Below are 22078 nucleotides of genomic sequence, written 5' to 3'. Positions count from 1 at the left end.
AGTTACCGGGTGGGCAAATAAAGATCAGACAAAAAAAAAAAAAAAAAAAGGAAAAAAAAAAGGGGAAAAAAAAAAAAAAAAAAAGGCAAGCGTTAAGCAGACCTCCCTGTCCCGCCGGGAGCTGATCCCTTGTGTCCCGCGGTGCTCCCGGTGCTGGCAGCGGCGGCGCGGGGACCGGGCCCGCCACGCGGCTTCGCGTGGGACCGAGCGCGCCGCCCCCGCGCCCNNNAGCGGGCGCGCCGCCGAGGCGGTCCGGGCTCAGCCCCCGGTGCGGCGGAGCAGTCGCGGCCGCCCCGTCCTGAGGGCACCGGCGCCGCCCGCCTCTGCCAGGCAGCGCAGCCCCCGCGTCCGGTTCCAGCTCGCCGTTCTTCTGCCGCTCCGCGCCCTTTTCTCTCGCTCTGTCTCCCGGGCGATCTCGGCGGGGCCGCGATGGAAGAGGAGCGGGCGGGCGAGCAGATGAGACCGTTGCTCACCACGGTAACAGGGGGTGCGGTGCGGTGGGGGGCGCACAAAGGGGCCGCCACGGGGCAGCGCTGTCCCGCGTCCTGCCCGGGGGTCGTGCCGCTGCCCTCCTGCGGGGGCACGGCGGGGCTGCCCCCTTGCCGTGGCTCCCCAGCCCTCGGCGGCGGGATCCTCGGCCGGGGGTCCCGGCCGCTCTCGCCCGGTGTCCCCGCGTGCCGGCCGAGTGCGCGCGGCCGTGTCTCCCCCCCCACCTCTGCCATCCCCGGGGGGCGGCGGCGGGGCCGGAGCCTTTTGTTCGGCCGCGAGCTCCGTGTGCTCGGCGGCCGCGGCCGCCCCGTCCACCCCCCCGTTCCTTTGTGAGAGCCCCGCAGGGCTTGTGCCGGCGGCGGTGGGCGGCGCGGCCGCCCCTGGCCTCGCCTTTCTCCCTGCCCCGCTGGCTGACGAGTTCCTGGGCGAGGGAGAAGTGCGCACACATGGCAAGCGGCGAGCTTCCCCTTGTCCTCGTGTTGCACGGCGGCGGGGTCGGCTCCGGTGGTGGGCACGCTTCCCCGGCGGGCTTCTAGTCCTGGGGAGTGGAAGTGTTGGTGAGGGGGAGATAGGTAGAACTACGGAACCTGGGTTCATTTCCTTCTCGGGCCGGGTGGCTCAGTGAAGCAGGCATGTGTTGCCTTCCTGTGCTGCAAAAATACATGTGGTTCCACGCTTGTAATTTCCCCTCCCTTCAGATGACTCAAGGTCTGGATTTTGTTAATGAGCCTCTGAGCTCTTATTCTGATGTTCTCCTTCAGGGCCTTTTCCAAAAAGGTGTCGCACAGGGATTTGTCTTCAGTGCCTGAAGAGGAGGGATGTGTAGTTTGTAACACAAAGAATGCTGTGATGGATAGAGAAATAACACTGGAAACACATGAGTTTTCATAGTCTTTCCGTTACTCTTCAAGGAGAGACTTGAGTCACATTTGATAAAATTGGCAGTCTAATGAAGTGCTCGCTTCCTGTGACATCAGTATGTTCAGTGTGTTTTTCCTTTGTTATAACAGGAGTGTTGATAACTTAGTGGTTAGAAGGGCCGTGAATTTTGCATATGTTACAGTATTTGTATGTTGGCTTCAGGAATTAATGCTTGTGCTCATGTTGAAAGGTTTTGCAGATGTGTTCTAGACCATTACTCCATCTTGTCACTGCTGCAGAAAAGGTATATTTCCAATTCATGTTAACTTCTTCAAGATAGATTCTGTGTAAGAGCAGACTGCTTAAGAGGTTTAATTCATATTAAAACTAACTTGCCCCTCTGTATGACGTATTTCTTCTTAGCTGGCAGGAGAATACTCCCTATATATAGCAAAGAGATGCTAAACTGTGTGGAAGGAGTTGAAAAACTTTGAGCTTCAAGTGTGGGTTTGCAGTGGAAGATGGTAATGGTTACCATCTCCAGTGATTTGTAAGGTGAATCCAAATGAAAAGAGTATTGCAGATGTAATGAAAGTCAGTGTGCCCTGAGCACATTTGTTGATTAGATGTCATTTAGATTCTGTTAATTAGAAATTAATTTTTTTGGGATGAACTCCTGTATTATTGCGTGGTCATTTTTGATGCGGCTGTTTGGAACAGAAGTGCTTACTGGAGTGGTCCAGATTGGTTTCCTTGCAGCAGCAATACCTGACCTTGGTGCCAAAGTGTATTTGGGAGGTAATTCCAGCTGAGTTGAAATGGTTAGAAAAGTGAGAGGGCAGAAGAGTTGATAGGAACTGGAACAAAGCGATTTCTGGGGAAAACACAGGAATTAAATAGCTTACAGAAAGACAAGATATACTGATCTTTGGGTAGTTGCATAGTATAGCAGTATTGGATTTGTTGTGGGTTTCATATGCAAGAGGTGTAATTTTATATACAAGAGAGCTACTTAATCCCAAAGATGAGTATTTTTGACAATAGAGCTTGACGTAATTTTTCTAATCCTGTGTTTCTTGACAGTACAGGCTACTTTCCTGCTTGCAGAGAAACTGCTAAAACTGCTTACATGTGCATAACTTTTTCAGAAATAAACATCTCAATAAGATGGAAGGGCTTTGTAAAAAAGTGTAGATCAAATCTGAGAGCTTCATTGCTGTGGCTTAAAAATACAGAAGTGTAATCAAACAGAGGAGTCCCTAAAAATTCCTTTTCTTCCTTCCTCTCATGTTGTTTCTGTGTTCATAGAATATTAGATATGTAATGTGTTAAGATCTGGTGGCTCTCTTATGGCGGAGCACTTCTATTGGTCACAGGCTGCCTCCTCCCCCTCCCATTTAGTTTATCAAAAATACAAAAAAAATCCTTGAACCTTGCTTGTTTTATACTTTAGGTCCAGTCTTACAGAAGAGAATGAATAAGTCTTTGGAACTTTGGTGTTTTGAAGAACCTGATTAGTGGCAATATGTACTTGAAGGTTGGAAGAACGAGGTGAAACAAATGCCTGATAGTTACTAGAACCAGAGAGCAACTGATGATCAGAACATCTGGGATGACTAGAAAATACAATAGGAAAAAGATACATAACTGCATAAATCCATGGTTCTTTCATACCTGACATACTCTTAGATGTTCTGCCCCCATCTTAAAAAAGATGCATTATTATTGGAAAATGTTCACTGAGTAACAAGAGGGTATGAATTTAGTTCAGAGGTGATAAAGGATTCAACAGTCTAGGACTTGTCAGCCTAGCATCATCATTCTAGTAGAGATGGTAAGACTAGTGATATGGTAAGGCTCTATAAAACTCCTGTGGATAAAGTAGATGAACATGGAAGAGGAGGCACACAGTGAAATCAGACTTAGGTGCTCCGTTCAAAACAAACAAAAGAAACTCGGTGTAGGGATTCACAAGTATAGTTGCTATACAATGTATACAGTGTGAACTTAAGGGGAGTTTGGACAAACATTGGAAGACAGATACATTGAGGTTAGTGAATGGATGAGCAACAGCCCCAGGAAATCTGATTTGAAAACAGCTGGAGGTTGTGAGTGTAAGGAGGAGGAGTTGTATGCTTGTCTTGTTTTTCCTCTTCCCTCAACAGCTACTTATGGTAATTCTTGTTGGGTTTTTCAAAATAGGGGTGGGACGTGGTAGTTTGTTTTCTATACAGTGGTGAGTTTGACAGTTACAGTTATGATATTAAAAATGCTTGATACTACATATGAGTGATCTTAGCTCTAGCTTTTGTCATTATGGTGTTCATTACTGTAATTGGTGGGCTTCTTTGCAACAGCTGTAAGTAGCATTTAAGTGAATGTGTAGTGCAGTTCTGTCTCTAGATGTTTTGCAGGTAATATTTTCAAAATACTTTGTTTTCTTAAAGTAGATTGAAACTTTTTTCTGTTAGTTTTGATACTACTTCATGTATATGAAGATATTCACAAGACTGTAGACCATGCAGTATAGTTAAGTAATGGGTTTGTTTGTGTCTTCTTTCACTGAAACACAGCTGTTTTTATCATTAATTCCACTGTAGATGATGATAGAACTGAAAGTGGCTCTGTTGGAGAGGGGCATGTTTCCAGGGTTCTCCTTCTGGCTTTCCTAATCAAACCAGTGAAGTACTGTGGTCTGCCTTATCTCACTGAAGAGCGCATTAGTGTCACAGTGCTTTTTCTGAAGTGGCTATGTGGTTGGCTACATCTTTTTAAATTTTTTTAACAGATGATGTGCTTGCACATTATCAGGTGGGTTGCAGTCACTGTCCTCTGCTGTCATCTTATTCAACATAAGATGACATAAGGGGCTTCTGTGATGTGAAGTCCAACGACAGGTCTCTGCATACAATTTTTTTTTCCTACTAACATAGTGAGCTCAGACTGCTGCTTTGCCTTTATGGCTGGACAAGGGTAACTGAGGGTATGTTTGTACTGCATAATTGAGGGCTGTGCAGGAAACTCTCCTCCCCCACAGGTTTGTGGCATCTGGCTGAACAAATGCTCTGCACAAGTTCAAGTAATACTGTTATAGCTGTGTGGCAGTGCCCTAGCTAAAGAGCCCTGATCAGAGAGAATTGTACTGGCTTGCCAGCCTTGCAGACTTGAAGCCATGACTTTGGAGAGACAAGCTGCTTTTCTCTGTTGTGCTGTTTGGGTACGGTGTGTACCTCGTAGGGCTTGGACTGTGCTGTGGCCCTCTGTAAGCTTTTAAGTGTATGTCTGGCAGTCCTTCTGAGTTCTTGAAAAGTTACCATGGCTGTCAAAAACTTGTTGTGTTATTTGAGTACTTTCATTGTAGTAGTTCTATTTTCTGTCCAGAATAAGCTAGGGGTGTACCAAGAGTAGTTTTTGGTTTATATCCATGTCATTTATCTGCCTCTGCAGGTGACTTTTGACATGTTACCAAATTCGTTGTGGGCCTTTGAATATTGATGCTCATTACACAAGGGTATCTGCTGCACAGGACCTTGAAGCAGTAGTAATACTTAGTAAACAGAACTGCTCTATAACTATTATTAGATTAAAAAAAACACCCCAGAGTATACTTTGAGTATACTCAAACTTGGCTGGAGAAGGTCTGCAATGAATATTGTCATGGTTTTGGTGTAGCACATTCTGGAATGATAAAGTTTAGGAACACACCAGATGTTTTTTGCCAAAATGAAGATAGATGCCCAGCTAATGTTTTGAAATAGTGCTATGAATACTGAAATTCAACTGAGTGTTTTGTAAGTAAGGATGCAGAGATGAGCACCAACTATTACTTAGCTGTAGATCAGAAAATATCTGAATGGTAAAATGAGAATTTTGATTATTTTACAGTTCATCTTGCATTATTCCTAAATATTTGCACTTCTAAATTAACATTTGCAAAATTACCAGTAGCTGAAAGTATTACATTATTTTTAAAAAAGACCAACATGTGTTTGAAATGGCCCAAATCTCAAATCTACCTTGCTGGCATATCTCAACAGCTATTGGAAGGGATTATCTGTCTAAGAGACTTGTGTTCGTGTATGGCACCTTCGAGTTCCTTGTTTCACTGGGAATTAAATTCTCTACGCTAGTGTCATAACTTATAAAATGTACATTTTAACCAGTAGGTGGAGCCATTTAAGTTATGTAGCAGCCTGTCTATTTACCTAAGTTTGGAAAACTTTGTTTCATAAAGTGTTTTCAGTAATTTTGTCTTTAGAGGATGGCTTACAATTTTTTATTAATTTCTTACCTGCAGAGAAGATGAAATATTTTATTCTTCCAGGAACAGTGCCAGGACTGTACAGCAGGAAGGCTATTCTATTTTCATAAATGTGGAGAAAAAAGTGAATTCCTGTTCTTTGTGGGAATTACAGTTGTCTCTGTAAATTGTCCAGTGTCACAAGAGTAGAGTTTTGTAGCCTTTGTACGCCTTGTGTTGCCTGAAGTAGCTTTTTGGAATATTGATCCATAGTGGTGTTAGATATCTCACAGTCTGGATGCTCTTGTGACTTCTGCACAGGAAAGGCTGCTAGCTCTAAGTTTTTTCAGATTTTTGAGCTTTTGTTTTTCTGTCTTCAGTCCCTTAAACTAAAATGACTCAAATCTGTGTAATGAAATGGTTGTCCTGTTTGGATATACTGGCGTCAGTTGTCTTGTTTCAGCAATGCTGGAGTGCTTCATAACCTTGAAATACCCCTGGCTTATTAATTCTAGCAAGTCCCATTTTAGCAGAAGCATTCCCAGTGCTGTACTCATTGTATTATCTTATATCTTCAGAAGATACAAGATCCTCTTTTCTAGAAGTTTTTTTCTGAGTTTGACTCTGCCCCTGCATTATATCCTTAGCAATGTACCACCTAGACCTTCCCTTTCCCCCTCTCTTCTGTCTTCTGCTTTGAAGATGAGTTTAGATTAACATGTTGCCAACTTGAAGAGTAGAACCTTATTCAAGTCTTCATTTGAACTCTCACTACATGATACTTTGTGTTTGAGGTATAGGTGAGTCATCTTTTTCCCAGAATCCTACTGTGATAGATTTTGAGATTTCTTGTGGCTCAGCGTTTTTGTAGTTGTTGGTTGGTTGGTTGGCTGGCTGGATTTCACTAATTGGAAGTTTAAATTTTCTCCAATTTTTACAGAATGAGTACTGATATTTTTCATATGATGTTGTTGTGCTATAAGGAATCTAGGCTTACATTCTTGGCAGCAGTGCTAAGATAGTATCCTGAAATACCAGAATAATTTTAAACTTGAAAACAGGCTTGAAGGTTTTTTTAAACTTAAGTAGATGCTTCTGGATTGGGCACCTGTTGTCAAACTGTTGCTCCAGTTTAACAGAATGTCTGCAGTCTGCCTCAAACAAACTGGAGCTTCCTGTGAATGAGGCATGTGGGTGGAAACTGTGGAGAGGAAGTGGGAATTACAGAGAAGCATCCCCTGTATGTTGGAATTGTGCTGTTTGACCTACTCTGCCCTGTGCTACTGTTGCTTTTACAGTGCAGCTATAGTTCTGAGGGTCTGGTAGCTGAGATCTGCTTGCAGGTGGGGTGAACTGAGGACTTGTATGAAAACCTGGCTGTTTTTTTCAGTTACTATGTTTTTGCTACGGGGGCATGTATTTAGAGTGTGTATGTGGAAATACTGTCTTAAAAAACTGTGCTTCCCTAAAATGTAAAGTGAATATTTCTTTTTTCCCTTACTCATTTTTGCACTAGGCTGATTCCTTTTCATTTTCCATGACTAATGTCTACTAAACATATGCTGGCTGTGTCTTGACTGGAATCTATTTTGGGATGAAGAAAAGGCAGCTAAGTTATTGTGAATGCCTAGGTTATGGCAGGGGTAGTGATGCCAGTAATTCCTTACTAGAAAAAGGTAAGAATTTGCTTCCACAAAAAATGCTGCCTTTGAACACCATGAACACACTGATTGTTTCACTAGCATATTATAATCAGAAGGCTAGAGAATCTCTAATCAGCCTGCTTTGCATGTATGTCTTTGTTATCAAAGAAGAGAAAGAGGTTAAAGCAAATCTGTTCACAGAGCTGTTGTAATAGAATCTTGTTTGGTGTCCATTTCTCAACTGTGACTGCTTCTCAGTGCAAAAATGGTGTTGCTATGTCAAGAGATTCAGGCTGCTGTGTCCTGGATCTCAAAAATCATACTAAGTGGAAGCATATGTGATTTCTTTCTTTTAGATAGGGTTATGAGTAAGCTAATACAGCTAGTAAATCATATTTATTGCTAATTGATCAGATTTCCAGTTTGCATTTAGAAGCCTTAATTCTTCAGACTTTCTCTTTTTTAAGTAAAAGACGGCTAGCAGATGCTGGTGTGAATAACACCTTGTTGTTATTCACACCAGCAAAATATTCATTATTTATTAAGTATTTAATATTTATTAAATATTATTTATTAAATATTTATTTTCTGTTTCTGCTGTATAACTTCACTTCTGGATGAAAAAATTAGAAGGGTGTTTTTTCCCTTTCGTAGTGCCCTTCGCCTCCATTATTACTTTCAACCACTGCAGAGCTCTGGTTTATCTAACTCCACCCCTGCACAGTTAGATCATGTCTGTGTATTCCTCCCACTCCTGCTTCCACCTTTCATTTATTCTGTTTTGCATTTGAGCTCAGCCACAGGTTCCCTTTTCTTTCACACTGGTCCATTGTTAGGCCTGCTTGAATTCCTGCATGTTGTGCTTTGAGGATGTTGTCCTTAAAAGTCAGCCAGTACTCAGGCTTTGCCTTCACCCTCCGTTGTGGTCTTCTGTGAGATTCTACAAGCAGATCCCTGGACAAGGTGAAATCTGCTCTCCTGAAGTGCCATGTTGTAACCATGGAATGGGCTGTGCACTGTATGCTGTATGCTGTATTTGTCTTCCTCTCTTAGGACTTTAAACTCTATGATTCCATGATTGCTGCAGCCAGGGCTGCTCTTGGCTTTCACATCCATCTTCTTCTTCCTTGTTTGTGAGCAACAGGTCCAGCAGAGCATATTCACTAGTTGGGTCATTGATGACTTGCACCAAGTAATTTTCAACAAATTCAAGAAAATTCCTGGAGTGCTTGTGTTTGCCTATGCTCTACCAGCAGATAGATACTAGTTGTTTTAGGCCTTGGAGTGTCTGCAATCTTGACGTTTCCTTAAGCTTTCAAGTGAAGGCTTTTGCTACGGCCCCTTCTTAATCAGTTCTGTAGCAGGCACTTAACACAAAGTTGCCCATGTTGGACTGTTCCCTGATCCTTACCTATGGGGTCTTCAGTGCCTCGTCACTCATTCCAAGTAAAGCAAGGTGTCTTGCAGCCTTCCTTTTGCATAGATTGAAACCCATGTTCCTTACCTTTCCAGGCTGTTTTTCCTAAAGAGTCTCTGACCTTCATTGTAGTACCTCAACCATGTGAGCTGTCCCACCATCACTCTCTAATTCCCATGAGGTTATAGCTCTGCAATGGTGCATGGACTGAATCCTGTTACTTCCCATGCTGTGTAGAAGCGCTTGAGATGGGCTCACAGACAGGTCTCTTCCACGAGGGAAGTGTGTGAGCCTCCAGACTTGTGTTCACGTCTCCTCAGGGTGACAACCTTTCTCCACCATGCCTAGTTTAAAGCCATACTCACAGACTTACTGTGCCTGGTGGCAAATACACTCTTGCCACACTTCTTTTCACAGAAGAAGCGAAAAGAAAGGTTTCTGTGGTCATAGCGTAAAAGTTCTCCTAACAGCCATGCACTGACTCTCTGGAAGCGTCTAATCTGCCTTTTTTTGCTTCTCACTGGAGAGTCTGAGAAACACTGCATGGGCTTCCTTGCCCACAGTGCTCAGTAGTCACTCTTGATTTGCTCAGTAGTTGCATTTTGGAGGTGTCACTGGTGTCCCTGTGGATAAGCAGGAAAGTCCAGTAGTTTGAGGATTGGATAAGCCTGATTTATTCATTGTTTGGCAAACAGCAGACCTCCCAGGACCTCCTCTTATCTTCCCTGTTGTGCCATGTGTTGATCTCCTGCAGCTCTTTCACCTGGCCTGCTCAGCAGCTCAAAGAGAGCACACCTCCCATAGGGTGAGGGAGGCCACTGCGATTCACAGCACAGGCTTCCGGCAGGCCAGCATCTGGATGGGGACATCCTCCCTGTGCAGCTCTTGGAACTGGGATCTCTGATGTACCTGTTCCTTTGGTGGGTATGAGACTTTACTTTGTAACATTGCACAAACTTGAAAGGCATTTTGGGCCTTTTGTAACTTCGGCTGCGAGCTGCTGTGCCATGTGTTGCCTGAGCCCTGGTTAGATCGATGTGCTGCGCCCAGGTTTATATTGTGAAACTATTGCGCTACCATCAGTTCTGTTCACAATATGCATTTAAAATACGTGTGTTCATGTGAATGCTTTGGTCTACCTGCAGCTGGTTTCTGATGGGCATATCATGTCAGTATTACTTTAACAACTTGAGTACTGTAAACTTGTAATGACTGCTATTTCTACAAGGCAAATATTCAGTAACAATAATCGTTAAAAGTTTTTTCTTGGCTGGTGCTGTTGCATTGGCTGATGTTGCATAACTTCTTGGCTTCTCAGCTTGGAGGGACCAAGCACAACAGATTTTCATATTCATGTTTTGCCAGATCATGTGCCTGTAATAATAGGTATCTCTTTCCCTTACCTGGAAATATTTAACAGCATTTAATGAATACCCATTATGTAGAGCAGAGACAGTTCTACCATACTGGGGATTATTCAGTTTTTGAAAAACCTTTTTTTTTTCCTTTTTGTTTGTAATATCTGTAAACTTAGTTTGTTACAGGTGGAAACACTGTGGCTTCAGTCTATGTTCTAGGAATTTCTTAATCTCTGTCTCTTTTTTAGAGGGATTTTAACTGAATAATGCTGCTGGTGCTTACAAGGGTGAGTACAAAACTAGAGGATCTTCTTTTCTAGTTGCTCACCAGAATGTTTAAAAGAGGGTATGCTGTGGGTTCTCTGACTAAATTGTGAAGTCAGAGGACTGATTGCAAGCTCTTTAGCATTCTAAGCAGCAAGGTAGCATTATTTAGACTACAGCCAGATTTATTGCTTCTTTGTTTCTATTAAAGAAAAAAAAAAAAAAAACTGTTGGAAAGATAGTATTTAAACTTACTGCTTGTTTTAGGCTACTGATTATTAGATTTTTTTTTCCTTTGGCTTGTACAACACTATTGTGAAGATATACTATTATGTAAGCTCATGCATTTCTTTAACATGTCAAACATATTTCCAAACAGACTTTGTGTACGAAAAAGGAAATGAGAAACCTCTTACTGAATAGCCACAGTTGGTGTTCCTGTTAGTGGTAAATTCTTCTTTTTTTTTGTCAAATGGCTACACCCTACCAGCCATGAATTTTAAAACTGTTTATATAAAAACAAACAGATAGCATCTGATGATTGTTATGACTCATTTAAGGAAGTGATAAAACCCAAGAGTAGCAGGGATCCTTTCCTTTTTCAGCTTGTTTTTTTTTTTATTAACTTTGCTGTGCTTGTGTGTGATTGAGAGATATCAAAAAGGAAATTGATAAAGCAGATACTTATAATTAATATTTGAATTTGAATTGCAGATACCTAATGATTTTGCTTATAAATTAAGTTTACAAAATCAGCTTTAATTTTAGATTGCAATTGCAAGCACTTTGATTAAAGATATTGTAACTGATTTTTGTGGAAATCCTTGAGTTTTTCAAACTGCTGATATATGTCAGAAAAAAACAACCTTTTTTTTTCTTGTTGGCATCATCCATTACCTGCCTTAACTGCTGTTGCTATATGAAATGCTTGCAATTGCTTTGCATGTTTCAGAAACATAACCAGAAGGCTTTTTTCAGCATATTGTGCATTGTATTTTGCTAGATCAACTTTGACTGCTTTTACTGAAATATGTAAATGTACATGGTTCTGTGTGTTGTAAGAATAAACATTTTTGGGCCTTGTCTTTATACACAGATACTTTAGGTAGAGCTTCAGCTGAAGAAAATAAGTTTATTGAGAAGTTGAGAGTATTTTCCCTGAAAGTCAATTGAATGAAGATTTACTTTTAAGTTAAGTAAAATTATAGATTTGAGACTTTACAGCAGGACACACACAAAAAGGTTAAAAAACCTTATCACCAGGTTAGAGGAAAAATAAATAGGGGAAGGATGCTAACTTTTTAAATGAAACAGCTGTCCACCAAATTATTTTGACGTGATAGGAAACCTTATTTGTCAAACAACGTTTTGTTTGATGTGATTAAATGTAGTGAAGTTAGCCCATTTATGGACACAAATAAATTCCAATTCTTTATAACTTTTGCATAGTGCAGATGGTCTTGGTAGGTAGCCTGTTGGCATGGTTGAGGAAGAAGATGGCTCTATTCTGTAGAGTGAAGCCAAATAATGTTAGTGTGAGGCTTTCATTCTTGAGCGTGAGTAAGTTGTCTTTGCTATAAAGATATAAATGAAGGGCAAAATATAAATAGGGATCTGAAGAAAGTTGATATGTTCAAGGTCAAAGAATATACCTACTACTTGTATTCTGTATTATGCAATATATGCAATTCTTTGCATTGAGAGAAGATTTTGAAAAGCCAGGCAAACAAGAAAGTTCAGTGTGCTTTTCTCATCAGTGATGGGGACAACTTACTGTAAGTCGTTTGGTATATGTGATTTTAGCTTGTCCTAATACAGAAATAACTTGAAATACGCTGCTTTGTTAAATAAGATAATGGATTTCTCCCTGTCACATTCAGTGATTTGGTGTATGACTGGATATTTACTGTATTTGCATTTGCGGTAGTCCAGGCTGATGATTATAAAGTTCTGGATCCTGGAGGCAATGTAAAGGGGAGCATTTGCATGTGAAAAGCAGTCCTCAAACCAGGTCTACTTCCCAGTCCACATATAGCAACTCTGTAGCTGAGTTTCTCTGGGGGAGGGGTGGAAGAGTAGGTCTCACTTTGAAAACTGTGTTGGGGGTTGATGTATTAGCAAATAATTAACTTCACCTTTCTGAAAAAAGGCATATTTTGTCTTTTGCTGTTGTTGGAAGAAATGTGTAATGCCTGATGACCATTGCTTAGATAATAACTTCAATCCGCTAAAGTTGTAGTCTTGTTTTCCTAAGAGACTGCTGCAGAATACTGTTGAGTTGAAATTGCCACTGGCACATATTCTGAATAATGTTACAAGTGTCCACTTCCAGGTGCTGGGGGAGGTTGTAGCCAGAAGACAAATTTGATGACACTGGGAGCACCAGCACCCAGTGACCAAAATGTGTATCTGTTTTCAGAAATGGCTTCTAGAGAATAGTGGCAGTATTTCCAAACAGAGGTTTAAGTTTGTTTTAGAGGCTGCAGAGGTGGCAAGAGCTGGGGATAGGCATGGGCAGTACAGGTGTCAGGTGCAGTGGAAGCTGTTGAGAGCCCAAGGGGGCTGTGGCTGGGGAGTTGAGTACTTCTGGAAGTTACAGAATGGGAATCTGTATTTGTATGCATGCTTGTTTCTGGAAATAAAATACAAGTGTACAATGTGCTTGAATTTCTAGTGAAGAGTAAAGAAATACTCCCTCCAAGATGGCATGTTCTCTTCTGTCTTGTGGCTTGCCTTACTGCTGTAGTCAAGCTCAGAGGAACAATTGCAAGTAAGACTGTAAACAGATTTATGTATTATGGCCACTTTAGGATATGGGGAACCTGTTTCCAGCTTCAGCTGTACTATGGTATAAAACAGGCTCTTGGGTGAAGACAGAAAAAAATTTCCTTCCTGTCTTGAGGGTTGCTAAAAAAAAAAAAAAAATCCAAGTACCATGAATGTATACAATATGCTGTACAATTTAATGAAAGCTGGACAATGGCTCTTTAGTGGTGAACAGATTGTGTGTGTATATATTTATCTTTAAGGTATACTAAATTTAAATGGAAGAAGTTATGTATTGTTAGAGAAAAGAATGAACATAACCTTAATTTGGAGAACTTGCCTCCTGTGTAGAGCTCTACATCAAAATACTTTAGTACAAATCTAACATAACAAATCCTTAATAAACATTTTAAACTCCAGTGGTATTCCTGAAGTATTGGATTGAAAAGAGGAGAATAATCTGGGAACTGCTTTCAATGTCTTCTTGCTTACATAGGAATCATTAATGGTCAAGACAGTGGCTTATTGTGAGAGGTGAAATGGGCCAAAGCAGAGTTTGGCAGTGTCCTTCTCTAGGTTCTGTGGTCACGGTAACTCTTGAGAGTTCCATTGAAAATTAATGTGTAACAGCAAGCAGGAGAGACACATTCTAGGTGTTTTTGACAAGGCTGTAGTTCTCCTTTTCCCCCTTTATTGTGGTTTATTATTTGGTATCCAGTGCTTTTCATTGTTAGAGTGAGGTTTTCCTGGCTTCTATCCTTAACCTCATCTGTTTATGATTGGTCAAAGGTTAGTCTCTATAAGCTTGGAGGTTTTTTCCAACTTAATTGATTCTGTATTGACAGACAGCCTCAAAGGAACTGGATTGTCACTGAATGTCCTGTTCTGTGTGAGCAGTGAGTCTGTGATGTTGAAGCATTCCCACAGGATGTTTTCTGGAAAAAAAATGTGCTTTGTGACTGAAAAATTGATGTGCTTACTCTACATACCTGCAGGATTGACAGTGACTTATACTGTAGCATGAGAGAAGTTTTCTTGGTGGCTGTAGACCAGTGCTTCTAGGTTAAAGTGGGAAGGAGGCATTTGCAACTCAACAGCCTTTTTGTTTCATATACTGCTTCATGTATAACTGGGAACTGACTTCCTTTTAAGTAGTAACATTGCCCTTTCTCTTGTTACTGTGCTACTATCTCTTAACTTTGGCATGAGTTGCTAAGCTCCAAGTGAACTATGTTCTAGGCAGAGACCCACAGCAGCTTTCCAGTGTATTAATTCTAGGCAGATAGTAATAAAAGCTGAAATGTAAATGTGCCCTGTATGTGACTACATTATTTTGTTGGTTTTCTCTGCCATGTGCTGTTCATGTTACTGAAGAAAGCGTTTCTAAACCCCCTAGGCTCTGAGAAGGCATCTTTGTTTGAAGTACCAGCATAATTGTGGAACCTGTAAATATAACCCTATTTTTCCATAGTGATCATGCTCTGGGACAGGGATGAGCAGTGGTCTCCTAATTTTACATCACCGGTGGGGACAAAAAGTTTAAAAACAAGTTACATGCTTTATATTCTATATGACAAAAAGGTCAATAATCCTATATCAGTCCAAATCGGAGACAATCCGAACCTGAAAATTGTTGGTTATAAATCAAGCAACAGCACTCTTAAGTGAGCCCATGTAAAAGAAGCAGAGCTCTTGGTGCAGCTGATGAGTGATGAGGAAACTGATCTTTGTTAAGTGAACTCTACTAATTATGTAAGTTCATGTGTTAAACTTACTTGTAGCAGTTAGTTTGACAGATCTTATTATGAGAACAGTGGTTTATATCAAAGTTGTTCAGAGTCTAGATGTAATGAAACAGCTGGAATTACCTGGTTTAAACTGGATAATTGGATGTGGTCCTGTTATGGTATTCTGTGACCCTCACCTGAGAGCAATCAAGTCATCTTTTGATCCTACAAAGTGCTATAGCATACCCCTACAGCACTACAGAGAAGCTGAGGATTGAGCAATTTGTTTTCCTTGGCAGCTAAGGGCTAGGTGAGGTTTCTGTTTTTAAATTCTTAGTGACTTTTTTTGTGCATCTCTGTTACTGTAATAGAGAATGCTTGTAATTCAAGGCCTCTTCTCTTTGCAAAGAAGTGGTGCCTGATTGTCAAGAGAGTGTAGTGTGGATGAGTTACATTCATGCCTTCTTGGATCATGTATTAGTAATATCCTTTTGTCAGTGGCCCCTTCAGTAGATTCCTAATTTACAAAAGATAAAATTTTCCTCTGTGGTTTCATAAATTTCCCATAAAAGTAACTTAAACAGAGGACTTTTTTGCTGTTTGTTCATAAAATCTCGGTGAAGAGGTTAGTATTGGAAAGATTGTGTTTCAGTTGATACTTCAGAATTAATACAAAATATTAAGGTTCTTCCACCTCAGTAGTGTAAGCACTGATGTCTCTCCTTTAGAATAATAGAAATCATATGCTCATTTAGGTTGGAAAAGACCTTTAAGGTCATTGAGTCCAACTGCAAGTGTTTGTGGTTTATTAATATGCATTGGCAGTTCTATTGGTAACATAAGTAGAAAAGAATTCAGTCAAGTTAGTTTGTAACACCCGTTAACTAAGTGAGTGGTTAACTGAAGGAATATAGGAGTTTTTGGAAAAGCTTAGTTATGGAATGTAATATTCCCTTAAAGTATCAATAAGTATGTATAGGTAAAAAAAATTATTAAAAAAAAAAAAAGAAAATGGGTAATTATAGGAAATCTTTAGTGAATGCTCTTCTATCACCCTTTTCCTCCATCCTCCTTATAAAGTGTTAGCCTGTGAATGTGGCTAATGACATCTCTCAAAACTGCATGCCTATCTTTGTTTCCTAATGCTTCTAAAAGGACTTTTAGAAATGTGGGGTTATCTTGAATGTTCAAAATAACGAGTAGAAGTGAAACCTGCTGACACAGTGGTTCCAAAAGTCTGAATTGTGGTGTAGTTCCCTGTTGTGCAATGTGCCCAGGCTGCTACTGTTTAGGAGAGCAAGCATGTTTATGAATGTGTGTAAGTTGCTAATTACATTTCATCATGTGTTACCGAAAATCCAAAAGTTGCATCCATTATGGAATGAGTCAAAAGTAGAAACAAGCTTCAAATATGTAGAGCAAACTTCTTCAGGCTGCTTTTTTTCATTTTTTAAACAGTATGGGTAAAGAGGCATTGCAGCCTTCTCAACTGCTTTTTGTTTAACATAATTTTCTTGGTATTTGAGTATGGACCTTCATAATTTTCTTCAATAAAAAAGACTGGAAGAACTGCAGGAATGGAGAGAATGAAGGATGGTCTCTGTACGGCTGTACAATAACTTCCTGTCTGAGGCTGTCAGAATGCCATGGTTTTTTCCCAATGTATGACTGCATTTCAAATGTTTAAGCATTTAAAGAGAATCTTTTGCAGACACTCAGTTGTCTGCAAAAGATTCTCTTCCCTTGTGTACCTAAATCACTTATTCATGAATGAAAATTTGAAGTCAACGTCAGGATCAGAGTGTGCAAGAGATTTTTGAAGCAGACTGCTTTCAGGTTCCCCCTAGTGTTCTGGTATGGATGTTGTAATTCTAAAGTGAACTACAGTTCAGTTTTTCTCTAGTGGAAGAGCTTCCTTTTGGCATAGTTGTTCTGTTCCAGTGAGAAAAGGGCATCTTACACTTTCTTTGAGTTCCTGTCAATGTACAGGGCCATCAGCACAAAAAGCTTTTAATGGACAGTTGGCCTGGTTATAAGTATTTTAAAATAGTAATTTATTTGTCTCATTGTGCTTGAATAATTCTGCTTTATATGCTTTAAAAAAACCACCAAACCCCCACAAACAATGCTTCTGCTAGTGTTGATTTTGATAACCAATGATGAAAGTGTTGCAAATTGAAAAGTCAGGTCCTTTTGGAAACCTCAGTTTTTAAGTGTGCAAAATGTTGTTAAAATCAGATATGAAATTATTACTTCTATTTAAAGAAATTACTTCTCGGACAAAAGCTCTGAAATTGATGTTAAGATAACCAAAAGCTATGATGTTGTGCTGCCCCAAATATCAAAGTGTATTCAGATGTCAATTAAAAGGTACCATTTTCTGCCAAAGTTGAATGTCTTATTGTCATTCAGATACAATCTCATTTGATTAAGGTTAGAGTGCAGTAGAAGCCAGTTTGATTCTGTTTATTTTCTACAGGGGAAATTTTTGCAACGTGCAGTTGGTGATACTTTTCCAACCTGGTTTACAGGCAGTTGATTTTCTTCTGTGGAGTCAGTTCTGTGAAGAAATGTGAGAATAAATACAAATGGTTTGGTGGATAGGTTGATTTCTTTGTGTGTGCCCAGACTTAAGGGAAGGAACACTGGAAAAAAGAACTTTATCATTAGAAACATGGGCAGTTCCTAGAGGACAAGTATGTTCAAATTTTTCCTATTTAACTATTTCTTTACGTGTTGCTTTTGGGAGTAGGTGAGACAGTTCTAATAAAGCTGCTTTTAACTGTTCTTTCTCATGTATCTCATATTTATTTTTTCAAAGTCTCTTCTGTATCAGTTTGAGGTGGAGCAGTCTTTTGGAATTATGGAATGATGAAAGCTGTGTTTGGATGAAAGCTGTGTTTGATTGCCAAAAACTACCACGTAAAAATGTTCTTCCTTCCCAGAAAAAAAACCCAGCTGAACATTTAAAGTTGTATAAATGCATATGTAATTAAGATATCTGATTGCAGAAATTTATTTGATATCATAACACATCCCTAGGGTTGTTAGCTGTGTTGTTCATATTTTATATGCCACAGTAAAAGGAAGTATTGGATTCTGTGTAGGTGGTTTCTCTACAAATTTGATACTATTGGAAAGAAATACTTGTTCTGGAGGCTTGGTTTCTAAATAATGAGAAATGTAATGCAATTTGCTTTACTTTCTCTTTTTCCTCCTTATCTCATATGTGTAGAAAATTAATTGCCAGATACAATTGCCATTGACTAGAATAATTCTTGCATTCTTTTCAGCATTTAAAAATTCCCTGCTAGCTGTGAGATCCTGAATTAAAAATGTTAAGGTAAGGTTCTTGTAGCCACTGGGTGTAGCATATTTGATTCATAAGGTCTTTTGCTTAGATCTCCAGTCTAGATTATATATTTTATGTATTTGTCTTAATGTTTGGTTCACTGTGCATTTGGCTTGGTATTTTATTTTATCTGTTAATGGTATCAATTATGTTTGTAAGGACATTTTTTAAAGCTGTTTCAAGTTCAGGCAGAGAGTTCAGGAGGAGACTTTGTGTCTAGGGCAATGACTTTTGATTTATTGATGCCAGCTTTAGAGTTCTAGGGCTGGTCAGAACTGCTGTGGTTGCATCGCAAAAAGTATGGCTGGTGTAGGTTTACTCTGCATGTTCAAATTTGCCTTACAATAAAATCATGGCAGCAGAATTTTTATGGGTAGACTTTATGCAAGGCTAGATAATTGTCTGTCTTCCAGAAGTCAATGTGAAAGCCAAAAGCCTGTGTAAGTTCTTTGTTGTACATGCTCCCATTTTGCTTAAAATTATTGTCTCAAATAAATTGTCTTTCCTTGAACATGTATTTTTGCTACTGGATGGTAGTGTACAGATTAAAGTGCATGAAAATGTGGTCTATGGCTTTATTAGAAAGATGGGTAACTTCTGTTGTTCATTTTAAAGTAATGAAAAATGCCTTTTCAGAGAGCACCCTGTTTAATAGTTCTTGGCTGGTTAGAACTCCCATGCAAACCATGCTAATACTCTCTGAAGTAGAGAATTCTAAGTGTTAAGCAAATGAAGAGCATCTGTTCTGCCTGCCAGGTGTTGGATACTGTCAACTTTTCTTACTAAGTAGCCCCTCAAGTCATAAATTTACAGTAGGAGTCCTACAGCATTTTTTTTTCTCTTTGCAAGAGAAATATATGTCTTTCTTAAAAGTGCTGTGTTGTCTTTTACATGGTTATTCACAAAACAAAAACTAATAAAATAATAAAACCAGTATCAGTAGTTGTAGTTCATGAGACAAAAAATGAAATTACTACAGAAGGCATAGGTTTTTTTTTTTTTTTTTTTGGCTAATTTTAGATCTCTAGCTCAGTTTCCCTTTGCATTTTGTCAGCTGACCTTTCCTGTAAAATAAGCGCCATGTACCGTGGCATGTATGAGTCAGTTGTGTCAGAATCAACACCTTACTTTTAAACTGACTTCTCACAAAACCTGCTAGTAGGATATAGTGAAACCATTACCCTTAATACATCAGAAAATCAACTGCTTGCTTTTTTAAAACAGCAAGAGCTTGTTTGCATAGCTTTACAAGATATTAGGCAAGGCAAATAAGAAACAGAAGTGGAACTCCTTTTAAATGTCTCATCAGTGGCCCTTCTGAAGGACCTTGGACTGACTCCTAGAAATTCTAAGTTCTGAGAGTTTTTATCTCAGGCTTTATTATTTCTTTATTTCAGGCTTTTCAGACTTTTAAGCTTGTTGTGCTTTAGAAATGCAAGAGGAAAGTGGAAGAAATTTTGGCAAGAAAGTATGTGTCTTAAAATATGGCTTCATGGTAAGGGCTAGCTGGACTAACTAGTTCCTGATTTCTGAAAGGGAAAAATGTCATTCCCACTATATCCTTTCTCCTTTCCCATAAGCTGATTCAACTTCTGAAGCCATTGAAAAACCCAAATAAAACCTTAAAAACCACTCCACAAGCTCAAAAAAGATTTGACATTTAGTTTTAGTTTCCTGAAGTGAATGTTAAGTTAATGACATGTTCATTCTGTAATCAGAATCATTGAATCAAAAAATCATCTGGGTTGGAAATCACAGTCTTCTAGTTCCAGCATCCCTGGTGTGGAAAGGGACACCTTCAACTAGACCACGTTGCTCAGAGCTCCATCCAACTTGGCCTTAAATGTTTTCAGGGGTGGACAGCCACAACTTCTCTGGGCAACTTCTTCCAGTGCCTCACCACCTGACAGTGAAGAGTTTCTTCCTGATATCTAATGTGAGTCTAGTCTCTTTCCATTTGAAGTGCAAGAGACGTTATCTCAGCCTTTCCTCCAGGGAAAAGTGCTCCATCCTTCTAATGGCTGCCCCATCTTGGTGGGTTTCCTCTGGACTCTCTCTGGCAAGTCCACGTCTTTCCTGTGCTGGGAACCAGCTGGGGTCTACAGTGCAGTGGAGTCACGGAATCACCTCCCTAAAAGTACCGACTGCATTGGCCGGGAATCGAACCCTGGCCTCCTGTGTGGCAGGCAAGAATTCTACCACTCAACCACCAGTGCTGGTGATTATTTTTTTTTTGTCCCCTGGCTCATTTTACACATTGTCTTTATTAAAAAAACAAAAAAACAAAAAAACAAAAAAAACAAAACAAAAAACACAAACAAAAAAACAAAACAAAACAAAACAAAAAAAAACCCAAAAAACAAAGGCAAAAAACCACCAAAAACTTCTGTTCCACACGCAGGCACCACCAACTTCTTTGATTTTTCCCCTCTACACTTCTTCTGAAAACTTTGCTTTCGCAATTGGGAAAATTGCAAAAGCTTGTGCAGCTTGTGCAGCTTTCCCTTGCCCAGCACTTTGTAGTAGCCTGAGTGCATAATATCAGTGACTGCAGCCAGTCTGGCCTCATTTTTTATGTAATTGAACATTTTCTATTCGCTTACAGGTGTCAGCAGTTTCCAAATTGACCGTAGCACTATAACTTACTAAGTTGTGATTTGTAGGTAGTAATTTTTGTTCACCATAAGAGTAAACATGTGTTGTTAGTAAGTTATTATACAGACACTTGATTTGAGAGGGATGCAGTTATATGAATAGAGAATTTGAGACATAGGGAAAGCTGAAGGTGAAGATTTAAGCCTTGAATTTATGTGAATTTGTGAGATTCAGTCTTTTGCTTTTCTGTGGAATGACATGTAGGCGAATAATCATTCAAAAATTGTTTACCTCCTGAGGATCTTCTTGTGCAAGCACTTTAAATAATGTCAATAAAAACAAGATAAAATTATCTGTCTCTTATTATGCTGCTTCATATCTGGACTCATCAGCTGTTCACAATGATGTTATCTATTCTAGGGAATTAATCTAGAGGATGAGTGTTTAATATTTGTACACTGACCTGTTGGAGTCAATCCAGAGGAGGGGCCACCAAGTTGATCAGAGGGATGGAGCACACGTATGAGGAAAGGCTGAGAGACTTTGATTGTTCAGCCTGGAAAAAGGGGAAGGCTTTGGACTGATCTAGTTGTGGCCTTCCAGTACAGGAAAGATGGGACAAGACTATTTAAGAGAGAAAGCAGAGACAAGGCAAGGGGGAATAGGATCAAATGGAAAGAGAGTAGGTTTAAATTAGATGTGAGAGTGGTGAGGCACTGCAGCAGGGTTCCCAGAGAAGTTGTGGATGCCCCATTCCTGGAACTGTTCAAGGCCAGGTTGGAGCTCTGAGAAACTCTGAGGAAGGTGTTCCTGCCCACGGCAGGGAGATTGGAACTTGATGATCTTCAAGGTCCCCTTCCAGCCCAAACCACTCCATAATTTAGAATATTTGTAAAAGTGGTTGTTGAACAATTAAACATATGGCCTTGCTTAGGCAGCCTTAATAGTGTTGAAACAGCCCTGGTTTATAGTTCGTGTGAACTTGCACAGCGATCTAAGAATATTTTAGGATAAAGAAAAACTAGAATATCTCTCAAAAATGCTGCCAAAATGCCTGGAGATGAATTTAGCTGAAGGCAGTATGTTACAGTTGTAAAGTGAGCAGCTTTGAATTCCTCTGTGTCTCCCAACCATTCCTTCTCTCACTCCTCCCTGGAAAAAAAACCAAAAAAACCAACAAATCAAAAATCAAAAAAAACCCCAGAAACATCCCCAAAGTTTAAAAACCCAACCTCCTGAAAACCCCAAGAAATCAAATCACTCAACCCTCCCTGGCCTAGCTCAGTGGTGTTTGCATGCTGACCACATGCTCACACATGCTGCTGTAAGATCTTGCTGGGGTTCTGTTGGAGCATGTGAATTTCGT

General features: G+C 40.0%; 1 protein-coding gene across 1 annotated transcript in view; it reads left to right on the top strand.

The window, feature by feature from the left end:
* Nucleotides 1–260: 260 nt before the first annotated feature.
* LOC121337695 (sodium bicarbonate cotransporter 3-like) overlaps nt 261–22078 on the top strand; it is a 46626-nt gene continuing 24808 nt past the window's right edge. Inside the window, exon 1 of the mRNA XM_041407957.1 lies at nt 261–477. Within this exon, the coding sequence (XP_041263891.1) occupies nt 430–477 (48 nt within the window). The 5' untranslated portion in view covers nt 261–429. The remainder of the gene's footprint in view (nt 478–22078) is intronic.

Source organism: Onychostruthus taczanowskii, unplaced genomic scaffold (genome assembly GCF_017590055.1).
Source record: "Onychostruthus taczanowskii isolate IOZ18803 unplaced genomic scaffold, ASM1759005v1 scaffold28, whole genome shotgun sequence".
In the NCBI taxonomy this organism is placed as follows: domain Eukaryota; kingdom Metazoa; phylum Chordata; class Aves; order Passeriformes; family Passeridae; genus Onychostruthus; species Onychostruthus taczanowskii.
Note: the sequence above shows the minus strand (reverse complement) of the source record. Positions and strands in the feature narration are given on the sequence as shown.